The 25,721-nt window shown below is 45.7% G+C and overlaps 1 protein-coding gene across 1 annotated transcript in view; it reads left to right on the top strand.

Annotated features, from left to right (window-relative positions):
• The window catches only part of LOC126412674 (cytochrome P450 4C1-like), a 139,030-nt gene that overhangs the window by 51,688 nt on the left and 61,621 nt on the right, over positions 1-25,721 (top strand). The window contains exon 4 of the mRNA XM_050082378.1: positions 4,243-4,467. Within this exon, the coding sequence (XP_049938335.1) occupies positions 4,243-4,467 (225 nt within the window). The remainder of the gene's footprint in view (positions 1-4,242; positions 4,468-25,721) is intronic.

Genomic DNA, 25,721 nt, shown 5'->3' with positions numbered 1-25,721 from the left:
CCGGTATTTGCGAATCCGTCATGACACCACAGCTAGATATTTCTACAGTATTAGTAATACATTCTGTCTCGATGCCATGTCAGAGGTTTGGTGATATATCCACTGGACTATAGGCAATAGTTGATTGAGAAGGATCTCAAACAGTAGTAGATGGTGTGATGAGGTCGTGAGAAATCTAGACTAACTTTTCAAATCTCTAATGCTACGCTATCCACTAGAAATTCTGTCTGGGATTTGGAATCAAGTCCCTCCATTCAAGCACATACCTGCGTTGGACCATATAGAGAAGCCATTTAAGGTCCACTGGTGCATGTCACATCAGTGTAAGATTGAGAACCTTGTTAGATGCGCTTGTGATGGTGTGTAGCTATGCATGCTCATTTTACGGCGTTGCATGTCATGCTGGGCAGGTAAGCTGGGCTACATGCGTCTCAGATATGGGGCCAGCGTGAGAGCATATTGGAGTTCTGTGACGTCAGTGTACACTTGGAGAGCTCTAACTGTATACCTGTAAATAGAAGCAACTTTCAGATCCTCGCTGCAGGCAGCAGCAGCGTGGGAGTGGTGACCTCAATGTGTGCACACCTTGGAGTATCTGCACTCTGCAAATAGGTCTTCGCTCCTATCCAGTCACATCAGCAACAGTGCCTAGGTGATCAGGTATTTCAAGAGGAATTTCTGAGGTGTCAACTATGAAAGGAATCCTGGCCCCTCCTGCTTGCAGGCACCTGTGCCTGACTTGGCAGCTGACGGCCATGTCACTTCACTGAGTCTCCCAGTAGCCTCTGTGGTCCAGTGGACAGGATGTGGCAAGGGGTGCTTGTGTATATTGTTTGGGTGTATATTGCATTATTTTGCGAGTAGGTCTGTAGGCTGTGCTATGCATTATTTGGACAGTTGATTTCATGTCTGCACATTAGTGTACTGCATTGTTTGGTAGGACTTTGCAGGTCTGTACTGAAATTATTTCAGTAATTTAGGAGTTGTTTGTAGTGCATTATGTAGTTTACATGTCTGTGGGCTGTGTGGTGTGACCCCAAGCATGTCAGAGCGTGTGTTTTACATCAGTGTGGTAAATATAATAGAGCCCTAAATAAACTGTTCCAAAAAAATAAAGCACACTCCTTCCTCTCTCCAGACAGCCATCTTGGGGTCACATTACAGAGCAGATGACAGCTCCCTCTGGTGGTGGTACTGTGTACTAGGTCAGTTGGACTTTGGACCTCATGGCGGCCACACTGTCTCCGACCATTTCCCCCACCATCTTGGATTACACCACATGAGGGATGACAGCACCCTCTGGTGGTGGTTGTGGTGTCACCGCCAGACACCACACTTGCTAGGTGGTAGCCTTTAAATCGGCCGCGGTCCATTAGTATACGCCGGACCCGCGTGTCGCCACTGTCAGTGATTGCAGACCGAGCGCCGCCACACGGCAGTTCTAGAGAGACTTACTAGCACTCGCCCCAGTTGTACAGCCGACTTAGCCAGAGATGGATCACTGACAACTATGCTCTCATTTGCCGAGACGATAGTTAGCATAGCCTTCAGCTACGTCATTTGCTACGACCTAGCAAGGCGCCATAGCATTTGATATTATTTTATATTGTGGATATAACATGTACCATCAAGAGAGATGTTCTACGATTGTGGATTAAAGTTATGTATTACATCAACTACGTACTTTATTTGCTACTATTAATTCCTTTAACTGTTCCAGACCTCACACCAATCTGCGTGAGCTTAACGCATGCCTTTCGGCTTCCTCTCATTGTGACTTGGCTGTCTTGCCAAGTCACAACAGTGGTACTGTGTACTAGGTCAGTTGGAGTCCAGATCTGTGGTGAACACACTTAATGGCTGTACTGAATCAAATTGTTTAAATAAATAGTGCATGCAAAATAATAAAGATTTATGTCCAGCACAGGCTGAGTCCTCTCCCCACCATTTCCTAGGATGATGTGGCGGTCGGGTGACTTAGGTTTATGGAGGTGGCCCAACAGTCCTTTGATTCCCGCCATTTCCTTAGGTTAGTAGAGATAGCCCGATTGACCTATCTTCCCTCCAAAATTCAGACTTCCTGCCAATCCCTAGGAAGCGGTGGCAGTTGGATGACTTAGGTTTGTAGAGGTAGCCCAAGTGGCCTATTTTCCCGCCATTTTCTTAGGTTAGTAGAGGTGTGTTGCATTGTCCTGATGGAATTTGAACTTCCCATCATTTTCTGGCGGAAGGGTTTAGGTTAGTGAAGATAGCCCAATTGACCTGTCTTCCCACCAAAATTCAAACTTACCACCAAAATCCGCCATCTTAAAAGACGTCATGCACTGTTGCCAAGTCTACATGCCGCCATTGTGGATGACGTCATCGTCGCCATCTTGGATATATCTGGAAACAATGGAATGTGGGGTGGCATTGACCTAGCCCCAGTATTTGTATAATGTTGGTTTTTGTGCAGCGTTTTCCATAAGCTTAATAAACACTACAGATATACACAACAGAGTCTCAAATAATATACACTGCTGGAAAGAAGATAGTACACCTGGAAAGACGGCATCGATTTTGATGTGATGAGAGTATATGCCACCTACAGGATGGTAGATGTAACGATAATGTTTTCAAAGTTGTCCACCAACAAATAGTGTAGTGGCACAGGTACCAGAGTACTGTCTGTGTGTACTCTTTAATAGGGAATGGTCACACCAAGAGTGTTCCATGTGGTGCAAAAGCGTGATGCAAGTAGGCACCCATGCCACAGAGACACACTCATGCTTCCACAGCCAACTGGGCGAGTTTGAAAGGGGTTAAATTGTGATCTTCCGAGTGGAGAGATGATCCCTTCGCAGACTGGCCACATAAGTTGGATGTGCTGCTCAGTTATTGCAGCCGTTTGCTATCAGTGGGCACGTGGGCACACTCACACTGCAGATGCAGCACATATGTCTGCCAGGATCGTCATATTGTAAGAACACACTTAACATATCATACAGCAACCACAGCGCAGATAAGAGGGCTTGGGAGCCCAGAAATGTCAACATGAACCAATGCAAATCGGTTGTTAGCAGTGAGATTACAGGCAGACACACCTCTAGCCCTTCTTCCTCTCGCCCCTCAGCACAGAAGTGATTGGGTCGAGTGGTGGCGTCAGAGAATCGCAATTGAGATGGAATGACGTGCTGCAGTGTTCAGTGATGAAAACAGATTCTGTCTGCGGGCAAATGATGGTCGTTTGCGCTACGATGCACTCCAGGTGAACACCGTCGCATAGAATTCATTTGTCCAAGACACACTAGTCCCTCTGCAGGCCTTATGGTCTGAGGTGTGATAAGCTACAACTCTCGTTCACCTTTGATGTTTCTCGAGAGGACGCTGACCAGCGGTCGGTATATCCAGAAGGTTTTTACCACTGTTCGTTTGTTGATTTTGCACATACTGCCCATGAACTTGAATGTGCTCTACAAGATGTGCAGAAACTTCCCTGGAGAGCAATATCGTTGGACTTGTCTCCAATGAAGCATGTGTGGGATATGATAGGACGAGAAGTGACTTGTGCCACTGGTCAGATACGAACTGCTACAGAGCTGGTGCGACCGAGTGGTTCTAGGTGCTTCAGTCTGGAACAGCGCGACCGCTACGGTCGCAGGTTCGAATCCTGCCTCAGGTGTCCTTAGGTTGGTTAGGTTTAAATAGTTCTAAGTTCCAGGGTACTGATGACCTCAGATGTTGAGTCCCATAGTGCTCAGAGGCATTTGAACCCAACTGCTACAGAAGTGTGTGAGCTGGTCAAGCAGGCGTGATGTAATGTGTCCCCAGACAGTACTAGCGATCTCTACTGTCTAGTGGGTGCCAGGGTCAGTGCCTGCATTGGGGCCCATGGCTGCTACAGCACATACTAATATGATGTTTCAGCATAGGTCGATGTGTGGTATGTCAGAACTGCTTATGCTGTTTATCTGTAAATGTAAATGTAATGCACTGTTGCAACAATAAATCTTGAGCGAATTGGAAACTTCTAGAAGACTATTCTAATTTTTTTTTCTGGAAGAGTATATTAGAAACTATAAGGGACCCAAGATAGAACCCTGTGGTACACAATTCCTGATTCCTATCAGCTCAGAGTGCTTGCTGTGGGATAGACAAATAAGCGAGACACTATGAATTCTAGCATGCAAATCGGATAAATGGTTATTTCTGCCAGATATAATTGGAAAGTAAGCATGCCAAAAGTGGGCTGCTGGGTTACAGATTCTGGAGGGATTTCTGGAGGCTTTCCACGATGGCGGTCTCTTCGTGAGCGAGCGCCTAGCCCAGACTAGAGGCGCAGCTACCGAGGTTCACCCTTCAGTGTTCTTGGCAGCCTTCCGTGACTTCTGCAGCACCGTCATCGGCATGAACCCCGACCTTGTCATACCAAACGCCTTGGCAGAGGAGATGTCTGCCGCAGTGAACGATGGTGTGACCACTGTGCAGGTAAGATCGATTGAAACAGTGAGTTTACTGACTATGAAAGTACACATGTGCACTGGCTGTTCAGAAGAAACTAAATGAATCGTGGTTACTGAGTGCCGAATTGATGCAAGCTCAGAGTGGCCATACTGTGGCTTCACTACATTAACTAGAAAACACAAGTTCACAGACACCTATTGACACAGTTATGATAGCAATGAACACAGGTTCACAGACACTTATTGTCACAGTTCTGATAGCAATGGTGCGTAGGCACAGTTCACAGGAGACATGACCCTCTTCACTCTCCGACGGTGCACGCCGGCTGTGTGACAGCGAGTATGGTGCACAACGACACTGCTCTGACAGGAACTTCCCGGAAGTGGGCAGCGTCCGATCTCAGACTGAACTGCCCTCCTGGCCTCTGGCGACGCTGTTTCAGTGCACAGGCGCCGTGGTGGCCCCTCGGAACGAAGGGAGGCGCGGCTTCTTCCTAGCATCTCATTGACACCTCGTGATATTGCTTTGCTGTGCTGTATCTCTGTGGTGGTCGATACTTCTTGCGCCACTCTCGATAATCGATGACACCACATTTGTACCGCTAAACCTCAAGGGTATGTAGAGCGTGTCTTGAGGAACAAAATGAGGATACCAATTTGTGTCCGGAAATGTCATTCAGAGACGTTACAGAGCGTCAAAGTTATAGACGTTGGCACTTGTATATGTGTGTGTGTATATGGTAATTCCGTGATGAAGTTACAAACTTTCTGGATTGATGGAAAATGGTTAATGTATCAATCCGAGGTAAGGGACTGTGGTCCGGAAACAAACGAGTCGAAAGTTACAAGCATCTACCAGTGGAGTACGCGTGCTCGTACTTTTGTTGCTAAGACTGTAGGGCAGGCAAGTTTCAGAGGTGGTAGTATGAACCAAAACAAGAACAAAATGTCTAGTATAAACGGGCTCTAAAATGCATACGTGAAGAGCTTGAGCACTTATTGAATAGAGGAGATGTGTTTCACTGTAGCGAAGATGAATAAATGACCATAGCTCTTCAGGTATGCATTGGACAGACCATGTTTACTGGAAATTTCTTTCCTGTTTCGGTCCATACCTCTGAAAGTGCCTCCCCTACACTCTTACCAACTACAGCACTAGTACATGTATTCCGGAGTCAGAGGCGCCATATCGATTTTCGCTTTTAACTTTCGACTCGTTCTCTACCGGAGCAAGGTGCCTTGCTCCGTTTACCCTTCTCCATCATGCCTAAAAGTTTGTAACAACTTCACGGAAACACCGTGTACGTTGATGCATACACAGGCGCTGGCGTCTATATCTCCGAAGCGCTGTACCGTCGTTGGATGATGTTTCAGGACACTGGTTCCTATCCCCATTTTGTTCCTCAGGACGCGTTCTACATCCCCTCGAAGTTTAACGTTGTAATTTTGAAACCCCCTGTATATCGAGTCTCTCTCCTAAAAGCGGTCAGGAGTGTTTCCTTTGGTGTTCGGAGGATATTTGCAGTTTCATTTTTGCTTTGTGTCAGCCGAAACAAATATTGCTCATGACTTCTTTCATGCGGCACCCACTGTCAAACGGTAATGTTAGGTTTGTTTCCCTTTACAAAGCCGGCCGGAGTGGCCGTGTGGTTCTAGGCGCTACAGTCTGGAGCTGAGCGACCATTACGGTCGCAGGTTCGAATCCTGCCTCGGGCATGGATGTGTGTGATGTCCTTAGGTTAGTTAGGTTTAATTCTAAGTTCCAGGCGACTGATGACCTCAGAAGTTAAGTCGCATAGTGCTCAGAGCCATTTGAACCAACCCTTTACAAACAATACGATTTTGAAAGCGGAATTTTACGTGCCCATACAACAGGGTGATTTTTTCCACTGTGTTCAATTCTAGGGATTTATCGCTCAGAGGATACGGAACAAAAAAGCTCTAATGAGCTTATGTCTGGAAATGAATGTTTTCCATGCTAGAGACCATTTATTCATACATACATTGTTACAGACACTGTGGTCTACTTCACGTTGGACAATTCAGCTATATTTACAGTATGGATGGTTTCCTCCTAGAGGGTGGTACTGTTTCTCTTACGTCATGCCCTAGCGCCTTCTCCTGCCATAGTAATTGGTAATATTGTGTCCGATTCGCTACTCTTACTGAGTCACCTTGTAGTGGATGTGGTAACAGGTTTTTACACATGGTTCCATATTCTAATCGAGAGTTAACGACACGGTATTCACTTACGGAAAGGAAAATGACAACGGGCGGCGGTCAGCAAGGTTGTATCGGGAAACCTATCCGTGCCGAGAACAACCACAGCATTCAGTGTTTGTTAACAGTGTTTCGCCATTTGTCTGAGACAGGATCGTTTCAGGAAGCAGGAAATCACGAAGGACACAGCCGAAATGGTCGGACGCCAGACTTGGAGGAAAATGTGATTAACGCAGGCAGCTGGCCCGCCAGTACAGGGTAAGCCAGACGACCGTGTGGAACATTCTCCATGACAGTTGTTACTACAGCGTGTGCAGGGCTTATTAGCGACAGACTGTCCACATCTGGAGCAGTTTTCTCACTGGTTTCTTCACCAGGCAACCACGATTCCGCGATTTGTGTAATCAGTCCTATTTACAGATGAGGCCACGTTTACGCGGAGTGGTATCTTCAACTTTCGTAAGAGCCATCTGTGGGATAGCAAGCAGAACTTCCATGGTATGGTGACAGCGAATCATCAGCATCGGCGCAGCCAGACTGTGTGGGCCGGAATAACCAGCTACTGTATTTTGGGACCAGCTTCCTTCTACGTTCCCTAACAGGCCGGAACTATCGGTGTTTTTTGCGGGCGACTTTGCCTCCCTTGCTGAAAGAAGTGCCATTGATGGTTCAAAGGGTCATGTGGCTGCTCCAGTCCACTTCCCCGTTATCCAAAGAGAACTGATATTCATCAGTTTCGAAGTGCTTACAAGGGAACCTCCCCATCGCACCCCCCTCAGATATAGTTATAAGTTGGCACAGTTGATAGGCCTTGAAAAACTGAACACAGATCAATCGAGGAAACAAGAAGAAGTTGTGTAGAACTATGAAAAAAATAAGCAAAATATACAAAGTGAGCAGTCCATGCACAACACAGGCAACAATCTAGGAGCTTCTGTGCTGAGGAGCGCCGTGGTCCCGTGGTTAGCGTGAGCTATTACGGATTGAGAGGTCCGTGGTTCAAGTCTACCCTCGAGACAAAATTTTGCTTTCTTTATTTTTGCAAAGTAACAACCTGTCCGTTCGTTCATTGACGTCTCTGTTCACTGTAATAAGTTTAATGTCTGTGTTTTGCGATCGCACCGCAAAACCGTGCGATTAGTAGCCGGAAGGACGTGCCTCTGCAATGGGAACCGAAAACATTTGGTCGCAAGGTCATAGGTCAACCGATTCCTCCACAGGAAAACACGTCTGATATATTCTATACGACACTGGTGACGGCATATGCGACACATGACAGGAATATGTTGTCGATCCACCTAACTTGTACCCTTGGCGAATGGGTAAAAAGATTCTTCTACCTTGCCCGATTTAGGTTTTCTTGTGGATGTGATAATCACTCCCAAAAAGTGATGAAAACATAAGAATTTGTCACATAAACTGCAACAAATGAATGCAACAGTTTCACAGTCGCACAGTGCTCTGTCAAAACATAAGTTTTTAACTTTTTCAAATTTTTCCGTGCGTAGACCGTCAAATCCTGCATATGTCGAAGCAAATCTGAACATGTCCTGGAATTTTGGAGAGCGAAGTTGATTATGTGTGAGTGCCTGAATTTTGATAATTGTCTGAAAATCAAAAATCAAACTTTTACCCTAGAGAAGACTTGAACCAAGGACCTCTCGTTCTACAGCTGCAAACGCTAACCACGGGTCCACGGCGCTCTTAGGTTCATAATTACCTTGATGTTGCTTATGTTCCATATGGACTACTCGGTTTGTATGTTTTGCTTATTTTTCATAGTTCCACACAACTTCTTCCTGTTTTCTCGATTGATCTGTGTTCAGCTTTTCAAGGCCTATCCACTGTACCAACTTATAACTGAATCCGAGGGGGGCGCGATGGGGAGGTTCCCTTGTTAGAATAAAAAGGTTCACAAGGGTGTAGAAGTGCTACACTCGCCATGACTTAGGACTCCCAGTTAAGTGCTGTAGGCGAGACGCAGCAGTCTGCTACAAATACGCCAAAACGAGACACATTCATACCGATTGTACTGACAAGGCGCTTGCTTGCATGCTGTGTAAGTACAGAAACCGCACTTGCAACAAAACAGGAGATCCGGAATGCCCCACATACAAACAGTTACTTGAAAAACTGATCGCTAAGACAGACTACAATTATCAAAACCGTGCTTACTAAGAGTACGTCATGTGAAGAGGGCCTTCATTCCATACATCTCGACAGCACATACGAAGACAGTCACTACCAGAAACTCAACTCTCCACCTACCAGCGCGAGGTCTTGATGCCGCGCTATGGCAAGGCGGCAACAAACAGGCATCTTGCCGAAGATGTTCTGTGATACTGAAATCCCCCTGTCATTGATTGCCAGCGACACGGTACCGCGTCATTACTTACCGACAATGGAACACATCGACCTAATGTGCATGTAAGTTGTCATGGACTACGAGTTAGCTAACTACCTAAACCGTGAAATGTACCAATCGGCTATCCTTATTATTAAGAATAGAAAAATTAGAAGTAGAATTAGTTAGTAACGATTGCCGAAAGGATAGACATCACAAACAAGAACAACACGAAATTAATGACGACATGTGCACCAACAACTACACAGCTCACGCTACTAGTACAGACACCCAAGGATACACACAAAACACAGACATTGGAGAAAGCACCGTGAAAGAACACAAACATGACACACTGAATCGCAACAGGTTATTGTGACGGGGAGGAAAATAAGTGCGGTTGAAGAGTTCAGACGAATGTGCATATACAAATGTTCGTTAAAAAATGTTAGTGCGAATTTTGGCTCTCACATAAGTCTCAGGGGATGATTTCCACACTTAGTGCATTAGTACACTGTTCCACTCCCGCGCATTAGTTATAGATTTCGAATTAATATTCACTCAGACATGAGTACAGTTTATGCTAGGGAACAAAAATTAGGCGATTATTACAGCAAAATCGTTTTTCACGACACAGTTCAATTAAGTTTTTATCAGAACTATTTATTGGCGTTGTCCTTTTCTTTCACACAATGAAATTAGCACTGGTGAGACGATTTACAGTTTTACTTTAATAATAATTTGACTTCGAGCCGCCAATAGCAGTAATGTAGGGTGCTATAATCGAAAGTTAATCAACTCGAACAGAACCACAAGTCCCACTGTCGTCTTTGTTCTAACAGTTCTGGCGCGAAATCACAGATCGCCACATATTCACTTGCGCCGATGTATACCTCGTAATTCGTACACACACAAATAATCGTAGCACTTTCAATTCACCGAATATATGCTTGCACACTTGCACTATTAAACAATACTCTTTCACGAAATAAATCGGGGCCAAAAATTCTTACTCAAACGACCACATGGGCCACCCACAAGTGGGGCTCGCTCGCCACCCACCCGCCAAATGACTGACCAACGACTGACCAATGACTGACTCCTGGCCAAGATGGCCACTCGCTTATATAGGCTCGGATGTCTACACCCCAGATTATGCAAGTACCAATCTCACCAGTTAAGGTTACAAATTTTGACACATACATTCCTCAACAGAAATAATTACACCATCGGAATTGCACTAAAAAGTACATCTTATGTTTATGTTACATTAATTTCTAGGATTATTGCCGCGCGGGATTAACCGAGCGGTCTTAGGCGCTGCAGTCATGGACTGAGCGGCTGGTCCCGGCGGAGGTTCGAGTCCTCCCTCTGGCATGGGTGTGTGTGTGTTTGTCCTTAGGATAATTTAGGTTAAGTAGTGTGTAAGATTAGGGATTTCACACACATTTGAACGTTTTCTAGGATTATTTTATCGCCCGTAAATCAAGTTTTAGTTTTGGCAAAGTTTCGCCACGTAGCGCAAATTTGTTTGTTTGCATCTGTGCTGCTAAGTTTTAACATAGAACTGCATATAGCACTGTTTTTAGACATAATCTATAGCGATCTACACATTGCGCAGCTCAAAATCTTCGTATCTATAATAATTAATTAATTATTGGCGATAAATGTTAATAATAATTTGCAAACAATGAAAACTATTGCAAGTTAAATATAGTATAACTTAACTAGTTTAAAATACGTGTGATGCCACCCAAAATATTATATACTGCCGTTCTTTACGTCGTGAATTTTCTATTGAATTTTATAAACAATTTCCCATCAAACTTTGTTTATTGTTTTTTACGATCTTAATTATTTATGAATTTTAACATATGACTATGGCACTTGATCCGCTATGACGAGACGTTTTTAATGAGCCCTCGCTCATCTCTGTAAGTTGCATGGTTTCCGCGTAATGCACGAAAGACCAAACAATGCCCCAAGCTGCGGGCCACATGTCCGCCCGGCGGCAGAGACCATCCCACCGACCGTTGCAAATCTCGCGCGGGCGCGCCACGCGCTTCCGCGAATGGCGCACCATGTCGCGCGCTCGCTCTCCACAAAGCAATCCTTGCATACTAGACCTATTCATCTACTAAGGGGGTTTGTACCATCACAGTATATAACACCAGAAGTGCAAAACCTACATCAAACCCGTGACATTCATCTCAGCGGGTTCACAAATGCAAATAGCGCAGCACACAATATCACAATGTATGATGATGAACAGCACGGAAGGAAAAAATGTAAAAACTTTAAGATTGCAAAACAACAGAAACAGGCGGAGAACCCAACGCAACTTCAGCCACATAAACTCGAATGTAAACAAGAGCATGACACAAAACACACTCGCAGCCCGAGCAGACAGCGAGAGAATGATCAGCCCCAGACAAATAACACAGACCTTGGGGAACAGTCGACATTAAAGCTGGAAGAAAACATATGCCATCCTAATAGCACTGCGACTTGTGACTGGAATTGGTAGTTCAAAATGTGCCACAATCTGCTATCCGACGACCGAGCAGACGGAAAGTCGTTTGCTGAAATCAGTCAATATACCGACACACATTAGAGAAATGACTGCACTACTACACAGAGCCTGCACTAGAAGGGGCGAAAAATTCAATCTAGAAAATGTATATAAAGACCTTGTGAGGGCCCACAGATTTCGATTAGAATGGAGAGGGATCTAAATGTCTCTATATACATGATGTTGTGGCGTAACAAGACAGTCACGCCACGGAAGTAGCCGGAAGGCACGCGTTTAGCTCACGCAGGCAAGAGATAGGTCTGTAACAGGATACGTAATTAATGCTATAAAGAAAAGTACTTAGCTGCTGGAATACTTTACTTTAATTCATCCTTGGTACATCGCTATTGACGATACAAGTGAGACTCTATAGTTTCAGCCAATATACTGCTAATGCGGCCTTACTAGGTCGTAGCCATTGACTTAGCTGAGGGCTATTCTATCTGCTCGGCAAAGGAGCGAGGCTTCGTCAGTGTAGTCGCTAGCAAAGTCGTCCGTACAACTGGGGCGAGTCCTAGTCCGTATCTCGAGACCTGCCTTGTGGTGGCGCTCGGTCTGCAATCACACAGTGGCGACACGCGGGTCCGACATGTACTAATGGACCGCGGCGGAGGACCCCATGTTGACGTATGCGATGGGGTGGGGAGCCTAACAACAGGCGAGGCTGTGCCACCCGCACCCGGCCATTCGGTCCGAGGGGAGCTAGGAAACGCCTGAAAACCTAGTCCAGGGTGCACGTCAACATGCGGTGTATGCGCCCGAAAAGAGACACGAGAGGCCGAAGGGTCGACCTCCATTGCATCGGGGTATCCGACGCGCGATGACGGCATGTGGTCCGGAGCGGGCAAGAGTTCCACGGCGGAGGACAGCTGGTCACGGGAAGCGATCGGCGGCGCGTGACCCAGGGAGGCGCTTGGCGGCTGCAGCGAAGCGTCCACTGCGGGCGGCGCCGGCTGGAGGACAGGCGGCGGCGGCGGAGGCGGCAGCGGCGGCGGCGCGTCACCATGGGGCAAAATGGAAGGCAGCGGCGGTAACACCTGGAGATGAGGCGAGCCAGTAGATGGGTCCCCAGGGCGCTGACCGGACGGCACCGTCGCTGAAAGCAGACGGGGAGCGGCAGAACCCGTGCGACAACAGAGGTGCAGCTGATTGAGATGCCGACGCACCTCACCAGAGGCCCCCAAAACCAAATACATCGCGCGGCCGAGGCAGCGAAGAATGCGCCCTGCGAGCCAACGCCGTGAACCTCGATAGTTGCGATAGAATACAACGTCGCCTGGAGCAAAAGCAGAAGTCTGCCGCTGCACAGCAACCTGATGCGGCGGGTGCAGCAAAGACATCAAGGTGCGATGAGGACGACCGTGGAGCAACTCAGCCGGCGAGCGACCATATCGGGGCTGAGAGCGATACGATGACAAGAAGAGCAACAACGCGTCCTCCCGAGAATGCGACTCTTTCAACTTCAACATCTGTGACTTGAAAGTCCGATCCAATCGTTCAGCGGCACCGTTTGACTAAGGCGAAAACGGCGCGGATGTCAGATGTTGAATACCATTGGCCTGGCAGAATGACTGAAATTCTGCGGACATGAATTGTGGGCCATTGTCGGAAACAATAGTCTGCGGAAGACCTTCAATGCAAAAGATAGCAGACAACGCTTGGATGGTGGCGGAGGACGTCGTGGAAGACATCCGGACAACAAAAGGAAAGTTACTGAAGGCATCGACCAGAACCAACCATCGAGCATTCCAGAATGGACCAGCAAAATCAATGTGCAAGCGTTGCCAAGGGGAAGTGGCTTTTGGCCATGCAAAGACTTTCCGCGGCGGTGCGGATTGTTGTTCGGCACACGCCATGCAAGAAGAGCACATATTCGTAATCGCAGCATCGATTCCGAACCAAGTACAGTGCTGACGAGCAAGTTGTTTCGTTCGCACTATACCCCAATGTCCTTGGTGAAGAAGCCGTAAAACAGAGGACTGTAACGAACCTGGGACCACGACCCTGGACTGATCATTATCAGAACGCAACAACAAAACACCACGTCGAACAAAAAGTCTCTCCTTGTGAGCAAAAAATCGGCGAACCAACGGATCCTCGATCCGTGACTTTGACAAGGGCCATTGCGTAGCAACAAAACGCAAAACGGTAGCAAGGACCGTGTCAGCAGCTGTGGCTGTAGCTACACGACGAAAATCAATCGGAAACGATTCGACCAATTCATCGGTTTCCGAATCAATGAACATGCAAGCAAGTTCGTAAGAATCGAATGCTCTATCCTCAGCAACAGGCAAACGGGACAACGCATCGGCGTTTCCGTGCTTAGCAGTGGACCGATACAAGATATCGTATCGGTACTGCAAGAGGAAAATAGACCAGCGAAGGAATTTCTGCGCTGTACGCGGAGGTACAGGCTTGTTCGGATGAAAAAGCGACGTCAAAGGTTGGTGGTCTGTGATGATGGTAAAGTGACGACCATACAAGAAATCATGGAACTTAGTAACACCAAACACGAGAGCCAAAGCTTCTTTCTCTATCTGTGAATAATTTCTTTGCGCAGACAAGAGCAATTTGGACGCAAAGGCAATAGGGCGATCATGCGACCCATCTGTGTGCGCAAGCACAGCACCGATCTCGAAATCCGATGCATCTACCATCAACAAAAGGGGTTTCTGGGGATCGAATGGCGTAAGGCAAGTATTTGAAACCAACGCCGATTTCAACTGGCGAAAGGCGCGTTCGTATTCCGTCGTCCAGACGAACGGAACACCCTTACGGCGTAAGCTATGAAGCGGAGCTGAAATGGAAGAGGCATGCGGGATATACCTGTGGTAGTATTTAATTTTTCCCAGCACACTCTGTAGCTGCTTCAAATTCTGCGGCGAAGGCAAGTCTTGTATGGCACGGAGGTGCTCTGGACTCGGATGTATGCCTTGGGCATTGATTACATGTCCCAGGTATGGTAAGTCACGAGCAAAAAACACATATTTGTCCTTCCGCAAGCGAAGACCATTTTGTCGCAACACTTGAAATAATGTTCGTAGGTGTGCTAAATGCTCATCTGCTGTCTTTCCGGAGATCACAATATCGTCCAGATAGTTTGCTGCAGTAGGGACCGACGCACAAACAGTTTGTAAATATTGCTGAAACAATGCACGGGCGGATGCACACCCAAATGGCAGTCTTTTGAATCGGTACAAACTAAGATGCGTGTTAACCACCAAGACGCGCTGGGAATCCTCGTCCACTGGTATTTGCAAGTACGCATCTGCTAGGTCCAACTTTGAAAAATATTGACCCGGGCACAGTTTAGCAAAAAGATCTTCCGGGCGGGGTAAAGGATAAGTTGCAATCATTAATTGTGGATTCACTGTTGCCTTGAAGTCCACACAAAGTCTCAGTTTTCCAGAAGGTTTTGGCAAAATTACTAAGGGTGAGGCCCAGAGAGAAGCCTGCACACGTTCAATTACTCCTTGTGATTCTAAATCGTGTAATGTTCTAGCGACCTCATCACGCAATGCGTGGGGAACATTGCGCGCTCTGAAAAATTTCGGTTGCGCATTTACTTTCAGTTCCAAATGTGCTTCATAGTTCTTAGCGCAACCAAGGCCCGGTGCAAAAATGTCTGCAAATTCTTTGCACAGACGAGAAACACTGTCTGAAGGCACAGTCTGATTCACTGATAGGACCTGATTTACTATAGACACGTTAAACAACTGAAATAAATCTAAACCAAACAAGTTCACTGCAGTAGAAGAACGAAGAACGTAAAATGACACAAGTTTTGTTTGTACCTTGTATGTTGCAAGAAGAGTGCACTGTCCTAACACAGGGATATGCTGTCCTGAATAACTAGTGAGCTGAACATTTGCGGCACGCAACGGAGGTTTGCCCAGTTGTTTGTACGTGTCGTGATTGAGCAATGAAACTGCAGCTCCGGTATCGAGCTGGAATGGTATGACCTTGCCATTAAAGTCCAAATCTACAAAAAGTTTATTGTCCTGCTGACGACAAGAGCGACTGTCTCGTGCAATTTGAACTGATACAGGTACAGCATCACTTGCTAATTGACGTGATTTCCGGCGACGTCGACGCACACTTTTGTGGGACGTAACACAGTCACTGTTAGAGAAAGTGGCACTGGACGGAGTGGAATTAACTACATGAACGTCCACGGGCGAAGGTCCACGAGCCTGAGTGTCCTTGGTTCGATTCCGGCGCGAAGCAAAGGGCCTGGAATGATTAAGAGTGTCTGATCTGAGCTTTTGCTCGCAAACACTTTGAACATGTCCTTTCTTATTACAGTAAAAACAAATAGCTTGGCGCGACGGGCAATTTTCACGCGAATGTCTAGTAGCACTCCGCGGGCATGATTTCACTGCATTTGTATGCTGGCGCGGCACACCTGGTTTAGAGCGTGGCGGCAGCTGCGTGGACGTGCGCGAGGGCAGTTTACCGGTCCGTGCAGCGCGCCCAGCGGGCCGGTTAATGTTACACACGGCTGGCGAAGTTGCAAATGATTCCTGTGCAAAGTCAAGTGTGTCTTGCCTATTCAATATGTCTATCACTTGTTGAAGGGAGGGATTGATTAGTTTCAAAATCTGTTCCCGTATACGAACATCAGAAACGTTCTGTGCTATTGCATCACGTACCATAGTATCTGAATAAGGGAGTCCACATTCACACTCAAAAGCACAATCCCTTGTAAGGCCTTGCAAAGTTGGAACCCACTCCCGATTAGTTTGACTGGCCGTACGTTTTGTACGAAAGAACGTATACCTTTTTGCAACTACATTAACTGTTTCCTTGAAATAGACATCTAAAGCAGACAAAATTTCTTCATAGGATAGAGTTGCTACGTCGCGTCGGGGAAATAATCTCACTATCACACGGTACGTTTGCACCCCTCCACACGACAATAAGTGAGGCTGCCACTCGTTACCTTGAATTCCGTAGGCGGCGAGATGAAATCCAAATTGGAATGACCACTCCGTCCATGTTTCCACGTCCGCTTGAAAATTACGGAATGGGCGTGCAACTGCATGTTGTGGCTGCGGTAGCGGTGAAGCGGCGGCTGCCGCATCGTTTTGCAGTGCACGTTGACCCTGGACGAGCTGTCCAAGGGCATCCAATAACGCCTGCGTCTGCTGGTTCTGCAAGCGATAAAATTCGGACAGTACTTCTGGCGAAGCCATGACACAAGTAAATGGAAGCAAGTAGAAAGAACAAGACCCTTTTTTGACTCGTCGCCAACTGTTGTGGCATAACAAGACAGTCACGCCACGGAAGTAGCCGGAAGGCACGCGTTTAGCTCACGCAGGCAAGAGATAGGTCTGTAACACGATACGTAATTAATGCTATAAAGAAAAGTACTTAGCTGCTGGAATACTTTACTTTAATTCATCCTTGGTACATCGCTATTGACGATACAAGTGAGACTCTATAGTTTCAGACAATATACTGCTAATGGCGCCTTGCTAGGTCGTAGCCATTGACTTAGCTGAGGGCTATTCTAACTATCTGCTCGGCAAAGGAGCGAGGCTTCGTCAGTGTAGTCGCTAGCAAAGTCGTCCGTACAACTGGGGCGAGTCCTAGTCCGTATCTCGAGACCTGCCTTGTGGTGGCGCTCGGTCTGCGATCACACAGTGGCGACACGTGGGTCCGACATGTACTAATGGACCGCGGCCGATTTAAAACTACCACCTAGCAAGTGTGGTGTCTGGCGGTGACACCACACATGACATCCGTGAAACTCTTACAACTGAATGCAAACAACCAGACACTAGTTGATATGGAGCTACTTAAACTAATGCATGAAGCGCACGCGGACGTTGTCTGCTTGCAGGAACCTTACACCAGGAACGGCAGACTAGTAGGTTTTGACAGCAAACAAACCATTCTAACAGGTACACCCAATGCGAAGGCTGTGATCGTTGTCACAAATCGAAACTTTACAGTTACACAGATAGCTCACCTACGTACCGAACACCTCACAACAGTGGAAACAGTGCACGAAGCCAAGAAGTGGGTTACTGCATTTTTATACCCGCAGTACCCGCATGATATTGAACCATATGTCAGTTACATCAAAGACGTTGTCGAATATACCAATAACAGAAACATGCTAAAACCTGTAGATATAAATGCTAGGGCGACGATACGGCACTTTGACACAATGGACGACTGGTAGCACCGACTGCATGAGGTGCTAAACGAACACAACCTCTACATCGTTAACAGTCTGAATCAGCGACCCACCTACATAGCGCCAATGGGAGCCAGGAGCAGGATTGGCATAACAACTGCAAATGCAAATGCACTGCCACTTGACCTCTCATCTGTTACATTACCAGATGCTAAGGTTTTTTGTTTGCAGATGATACAAACATTGCAATAAGTAGCAAGTCAAGTACAGATTTAGAAACAACTACTAATCAAATTTTCGCTGACAGTAATAGATGGTTTAAAGCTAATTCACTGTCTTTAAACTTTGAGAAGACCCACTATATGCAGTTCAGAACCTGTAAGAGATTTCCTGTAAGAGATTTCCTTCCAGCAGATCGAAGAGGTGCAAGCTCCATAAGAGTCCCATAGTCCTCGACAGAGCTTAGGGGACGATGCGGCAGACCTACACCGCTGTACTAGGCAAGGTCCTAGTGGAGGTGGTTTGCCATTGCCTTCCTCCGAATGAATTAAGATGATGAAGACGGCACAACAACACCCAGCCATCTTGAGGCAGGTGAAAATCCCTGACCCCGCCGGGAATCGAACCCGGGACCCCGTGCTCGGCAAGCGAGAACTCTACCACGAGACCACGAGCTGCGGACTCTGGGATTACAAGCCGATAATAAATTGAGTTGGGAAGGACGTACCACAGAATTGCTTAAGCGCCTAAATAAGTCTGTATTTGCAGTGAGAATCATGTCAATTGTAGGAGATATAAATATAAAAAAGTTGCATACTTTGGTTACTTTCATTCTGTTAAGTCATATGGGATCATATTCCGGAGCAACTCATCAACCCGAGCAAAAGCCTTTAGGGTGAAAAAGCATATGATAAGAATCATTTGTGGTGTAAATTCAAGAACATCATACAGAAACATATTCAAGGAGGTTTGTATTATAACCACTGCTTCTCAGTATATGTATTCCTTAATGAAATTTGTTGCAAGTAATACATCTCTATTCCTACCAATAGCTCAATACGTAATATCAATACTAGGAATAAGAACAATCTACATAAAGACCTAAAATCACTTACCTTGGTCCAAAAAGTGGTCCAATATTCAGGAACACACATTTTCAATAAATTGGCAGCAACCATTAAAAACTTGGTTTCAGATAAAGCACGGTTTAAACGGAGTTTGAAAGACTTTTTGATAGGCAACTCCTTCTACTCTATAGATGAATATCTTATTAGAGACTGTTAAGCCACTTTAAGTAAAACTGTCTGTTAGATTTCAGTTTTGACAGCACTTGGACACAACAGTCAAGATTATCTATTTTATGTATGACAAATTTACTAACAGTGCATAACAATGTTTCATTCTGACAGCGTGTTAATTCTGTAAATATTAGCTGTTCCGGTTTACCGCATTGTATTCACCCATTTCGAATTCCGCCCCGATAGCTGAATGGTCAGCGTGACGGACTACCATTCTATGGGGCCCGGGTTCGATTGCCGTCGGGGATTTTCTTCGCTCAGGGACTGGGTGTTTTGTTGTCTTCATCATCATTTCATCCCCATCCAGGGCGCAGGTCGCCCAATGTAACATCGAATGTAATAAGACCTGCACCAAGGCGGCCGGACCTGCCCCGGAAGGGGCCTCCCGGCCAATGACGCCAAACGCTCACTTCCATCTAGCTATTTCGACAACCTTCTGACAAATGATCAGGGTTGTAAGTATTATATTAATATGTTTTATGTTTTGATGTTATACTATCTGACATGTTCCTCTCCCACGAGAATCATCTAATTTTGTGTGTCTATTGAACGAAAACTGAATTTAATGTAATCATGAACACAGATACACAGATACACATACCCACACAGGACAGACATCAGTGATTGTTATTTCATAAGGCTGACTGGGCAAAACTAAGACAGATGAATGAGGCCTTCCACCTGCATGCAGTTGCTGCTAAACAAACTCCTCCCCGATGACGAGCAAGTCGGATGAACAGATTCAAGCTGTACAGTGAACCTTGATGAATTCTTGCTATGAATATGGTACCGTCATTATTCCCTTTGCATATGAGGAGGTCACGCTAACGATTGCCAAACTAAAGAACAAAACAGTCCCTGGGCTAGATTGTATTCATTCGGAGACTGAAAATTGTCGTTCCACAGATTGTTCCATACCTGAAGCATCTCCTCAACGAAGCGCTATGGCTGGGACGGGTACCTGACGTCTGGAAAACAGCAAATTCCATCATAATTAAAAAATCAGAGGACAAGGACCCCTCAGATCCAAAAAAACGTGTAGACCTATACGCTTAATTGACACCTTGGCCAAGGTCCAGGAACGATTTCTGCATTCCTTGGCCTTAGTCCGCACCAGTCCGATTTCAAGACGGGAAAATCTATAGATGACGCATTAAATGAAGTTCTAACCGCTGTTCATAACACAGAAAACAAATACGTAGTTGCTAGGTTATAGACATTTCAGGCACCTTTGGTAATCTCTGGTGGCCCGCAATGTTTGCAACATTCAGAGAGATACCGGTACACACGGCCCTCTGCGACAGCCTCTCGGACTACTGTAGAAAGAAGATTCTTGAATGGCGCGCGGGAAGTCAGAAAGTGATTAAAAGAATCACCAAAGGTTGCCCACAGGGTTCATTCTGTGGGCCCATCTTTTGGGATATCGCCTTTAAACCCATCCTACATTAACTGGATTGGAACAGCCGTGTCAATGGGGCGATAGCATACGTAGACGACATCCTGGTGGAATCTCTGCGCATTGGTGCGCAACTTGGTCAACATAGCTACTTGCAAGCATCAGCCAGTGGTGCAAACATAATAAACTTTAGATGGCTCTACACAAAACAGTTTATATACTGCTCAAAGGAAAGTTACAAAGTAATCCAACCATAAAACTACACGACATTGGCATACGCAGAAAACGGTAAACACGATATCTTGGTGTGCTACTCGACGAACGACTGTCCTCTGACGAACACATCAGAACAACGACTGACAGGGCTGCCAAGAGCATGCACAAGCTGGCCAGACTCAACATAACACTCTTTAGGGAACCATTACACACATCGAGAACTTACCATTGTGTGCTCTTTTAGTCTGAAGTTTGTTTTGCAGCCAGTGCACGGGCCCACCGAGTACGTCTGGTGACGAATAGGACCCTTGCGTCGAGGGCAGAGAAGAGACCTGGTAAGGCAGCCAGGAGCTTTCAACATTGTGCCAGTGGAATCACTGCGTGTGGTGCTTGAAACCTTGCTTATCGACATAACAATTCGGTTTTGGGCTGCAATGGACTGGCTGAGGAGGGGGAGACGGGATAAGGTAATCGAGATTACCGGACAGAACATCAAAGAGAATCGCCAACTCGTTAAATGGCGGATGGATACCTGGCAAAGGGAATGGGGGTTAAGTGATAAGGACTGTAGAGTATATCATTTCTTCCTGGACATGAAGGCACGTCTGAGACTGAGCCATATCAACCCCGGGAGGCGTACTTATACTGCATAGGCTGCAGATAGACTGCTACTTGTAGATGTGGAGAACATAGATCCCCAGAACACATCTTTTTTCACTGTCACCGATACAGAACAACACAACAGACACCCACGCAGTACAACAATAACTTGATACGGTCAACAAGAGATAAAGATGAGTGGGAAATAATCAATAAAATCGATGATGACGTCTCAAGAACATTACATGACGAATACAGACAGATGCGGCCATGTGACAGAACACTGCAACAAACAGCAAATACTTTTACCAACGCGTACTGCAGACAACCTTACACAACATCTAGAATGATTAAACTGTATTAGAATAAACAATTTAATGCCATCAACGCTGTAAACGAGTGATAGCTTAAGTATAAAAAGCAGGCATATCCATCTCGCGGTTATTATATCGCTGTTGGGTTGTAACACTTGTAACTGAATACTTAGTATAAAAGCAACGTAATAGGTAAAATTCAAGACACGTAATATATGAACTGAAAGTTAATTAATAACCCCAAAAAATTACATACTTTACACACCAATGTACATAATAGTTATCGTTTTTGTAAACAGAGTTTGGAAATATTAATCTGTAAATTAAACTGTAGCGAACCAGGACTGCAAGGCTCGAAGTAGTTCTGAGGCTGTCAGGCCAGGCTGGCACAGATAGGGTAACATTTCTCTCTCTCTCTCTCTCTCTCTCTCTCTCTCTCTGTCTCTCTCTGTCTCTCTCTTTCTGTCCAAGTCTTTCCTGTCATCATAGTTCCTTAGAATTTGAATATTTTTGTGTTCTTTTGCATTTTCTAATCTATCTTTAATTTATTATTACTGCCATTCTAATTACCGAAAACAATAATTGCCGTTTGTAACAGGGAAAGTGTTGTGTTATCCACACGAAAAGCCGTAAAATGAACGACCTGTTATAAAATGTAAGCCAACAGGTCTGTAAAGTATCAATAAATCAAAGCAAATTATATCCCCTTTAACGTCCAGATGCATCTCAATTGTGTCTTCTGCGGTCGATGGATCAGACGAGGGGGTCCAGTTGCATGGCCTGCTCGTTCACCGGATCTCAACCCGTTCGATTTCTGGTTATGGGGCCATCTCAAAAATATCATGTATGCAGAGACCATCCAGATGTGGAGACACTGTAGCAGCTTATTAATGCTGCGTTTGACACGCTTCTGATGCAGCCTGGCTGGTGTGAACGTCTGAGACAGAACATGCTACGGCACGTACACGCATCAGTTGACGCACATGGAAACCATTTTCAAGACATGCAGTAATTGCGTCTGCATGGTACAGGATGTATTAATACTGCAGTCTCTGCAACAATATAGGAGTGAATTAATGGTATCTAGCATGGATACCACGCATTTCCGGACATGAGTTCACTAGAACTTTTTTGTTCCGTATCCTTTCATCGATGAATCCGTAAAGTTTGCACATGGTAGAATAAATCAGCGTGTATAGAGTGGTCCCAACATAGCTCGATGATCTTGGTACGTACACAGAGAGAACGACAGTTTTATTCGAAGACAATAATACACAGAAGTCACCACTATTTATGGAGGTCCCCTCTACTAACAAAAGGTTGGACATGGCTTGTAACACTGTGCGCGATCACCATGATCGGCAGTGCATGCTCTACAGGATGCCCTCTGGTGGCCGCGAGGTTGGTAAGGGGCTCTTGTGGTAGGGTGTCCCATTCCTGCATCAGCCTGCGTGATGTGGTGGATCGTCGTTGGGGCATCTGGACGCACCCCACACGTGGTCGATGGGATTTAATGCACAGGAAAGGGCACGCCATTATATTCGGCGAACATCCTCTAGTTCCAAGAGCTCATGCATATGCGCTGTTCGGACATGAGGACCAAATGAACCGCGGAAACACACTCGTGTGGATGAAGTACAGTGTCATAATAGCGTTGACTGGTTGCTGAAAGCATAGGGACGGGACCAAAGAGGAGTAGGGGTCGCGCGCTCTTCCCGAATGGGAGCGGATTCTGTCTGAGTAGTGATTCCGGACGTACCCTCATACGGCGAGAGGGTTGGTTGGTTGGTTTGGGGAAGACCAGACAGCTTGGTCATCGGTCTCATCGGATTAGGGAAGGATGGGGAAGGAAGTCGGCCGTGCCCTTTCAGAGGAACCATCCTGGCATTTGCCTGGAGTGATTTAGGGAAATCACGGAAAACCTAAATCAGGATGGCCGGACGCGGGATTGAACCGTCGTCCTTCCGAATGCGAGTCCAGTGTCTAACCACTGCGCCACCTCGGGCGAGAGGGTGCGAACACGCAATGCACACAGGGACAGTGTTGAACATCACTGTTTTGGTGGTAGAGGTGTTATGGTGCCTCTTCAACAGTGCATTCGCACCTGACTTCGTCTTTATGAATGACATCGAACAACCAATGTGCGTCATTTGAGAGGCGCGATCGGCCATTCCGAAATTTTTGTGGATTACCATGGGCAATCACACGATCGCATCGAACAGCGCAGGCTGACAAGCTCTTGGAAAGAGAGGGTATTCGGCAAATGGACTCTCCTCCTGATCTACCTCGACTCCAGTTCCATTGAGCACATGTGGGATGCTTTGGGTCGACGTACTGCGGCACCAGTGACCATCCAGTAACCATGGGGCGGTGAGGGGGGGGGGGGGGGGGGGGGGGGGGAATGGAGCGCTTTGGCACAAGAACTCATTACCGTCTTTGTAGTCAGCATGGGAACACTTTGCACAGCGTGCACTGGCCTGACGCCTGGGGTCATAACACATCCTGTGAAGAACCGTGTCCCGCCTTTTTTGGTGTCCAAGATGTCGGGGACTTCAGTGTAATTATTATCTTTGTTTAGAAGTCTCATTTTTTATCGTCTAATTTCTTGTTTCTTCCAGTTGCCTTCTGTTCTATACTGTAGCTTTTTTTTTTCCTGATCGGTGGAAGCCCTTTCTCTTCATCTCGTGCATTTTATGTCAACTGTATTCACCGGGAGTGTGGCTGTATTAATTCATCTGCCTATCGTCAAGATTGTACAGCGTTGACGAACCATTTTAATGTTTGTGTAATGCAGCGCTCTAGTTTGTATGGGCTCGCTGACGCGTGACTCAAGTTTAGATTCGCAGCAACACCTGGAGCAGATATTCGATCGGTTGTAAAGCAACACAATTTCGTCGGTGATTTATTCCGCTCCTATCTTTCTTTTGGCAGAAATTCTCACTTTGTGTGAATGCAGGGCGAGGCATATGCACAGTAATCTTGCATGTTTGTTATTCCATAAATAAAGCTCTGAACGTCAGTCCAGAGCAAATTTTGAATCCATCTTCTTTGTGTTTGTATTCAGGTTTCATGGTGCTTAATAGGAAAAGTAAATATATTCCTTTGTACTACTGCGAGAACAAAAGGGTTTTGACTTGATAATCGTAGTCTTAAGATCACGTAGCTTTCCATACTGGGTAATTTCGTTGTGACAACCTTGCTAGTTATTAAACTATATACATCCCTTAATTTGTAAAACAGCTGCGCGGTATGAATCGCATTACGGAATCGTTACAGTGCCTTGCGCTGGAGGTTCAACATCCGTGTCATTCGCAAACGGCATTTGACACTCACGGGGTGTCACACGTCTACTTCCTTTAATGTTATTGCGTAAACCAAGTTAATATAAATTCCACTTTGTAGTTGGCTGTAACAATTCTAAATCTGTTTTAAAAGAATGATAATGATAACAACCTTACACAAGTAACTGCTCTTAAGTTAAAGTTTGTAACCATTTGTAATGTATAGCTGACAATTAGTGGTGCTGAAACAGAAGAGCTCCTGGAAGCATACCGCAGATTTTTTTTTAAAAAAAAGCATCGAATATTTAAGGGTTAAATGGTTTTCAGGAGAGACAAGCACATGAACACGAATGTACATAATGCTTTGAAATTTGGCTAAATTACATTTTACGATTTTGCGTAGACTCTAAGACTGCGGTATTATTTGGTTTATGAAAAATGTTTCAGATTAGTAATTTACAAAACTCTGTAGAATATTATTCTTATGCGCTTTGTGTAATCACCAGTTTACGAGTACGGGATGCATCTTAAAGTAAATATTTTATGTTTCTAAATTTTTCGTCATCTTAATTACTGACTAGATTAATTATCGAGAGGTGTTTTCTGATTTAGAAAAAATACTGCAATAAAATTATGTTCTCAAAATTCAGAATCTTGCAGTCATTAAAGCAAAACAGGTGACTGAAATTTTGGGCGTCCAAGCTTTCAATGTCAACATTTCATAAGCTAATTAACGTCAGATGATTCCAAATATGTGCTCGAAACATTGGGAGCGTCTGCTTCCGAATGAGTTTTGACAATAACTCCTCTGCTGCTTATTTGTTCACAGTGTTTTTCCCATTATATGATGTCGTAAGTTTAATAGCTGTCACTTTTAAGCCGGCCGCGGTGGC

The sequence above is a fragment of the Schistocerca serialis genome, chromosome 7 (assembly GCF_023864345.2).
Source record: "Schistocerca serialis cubense isolate TAMUIC-IGC-003099 chromosome 7, iqSchSeri2.2, whole genome shotgun sequence".
Taxonomy (NCBI): domain Eukaryota; kingdom Metazoa; phylum Arthropoda; class Insecta; order Orthoptera; family Acrididae; genus Schistocerca; species Schistocerca serialis.
Note: the sequence above shows the minus strand (reverse complement) of the source record. Positions and strands in the feature narration are given on the sequence as shown.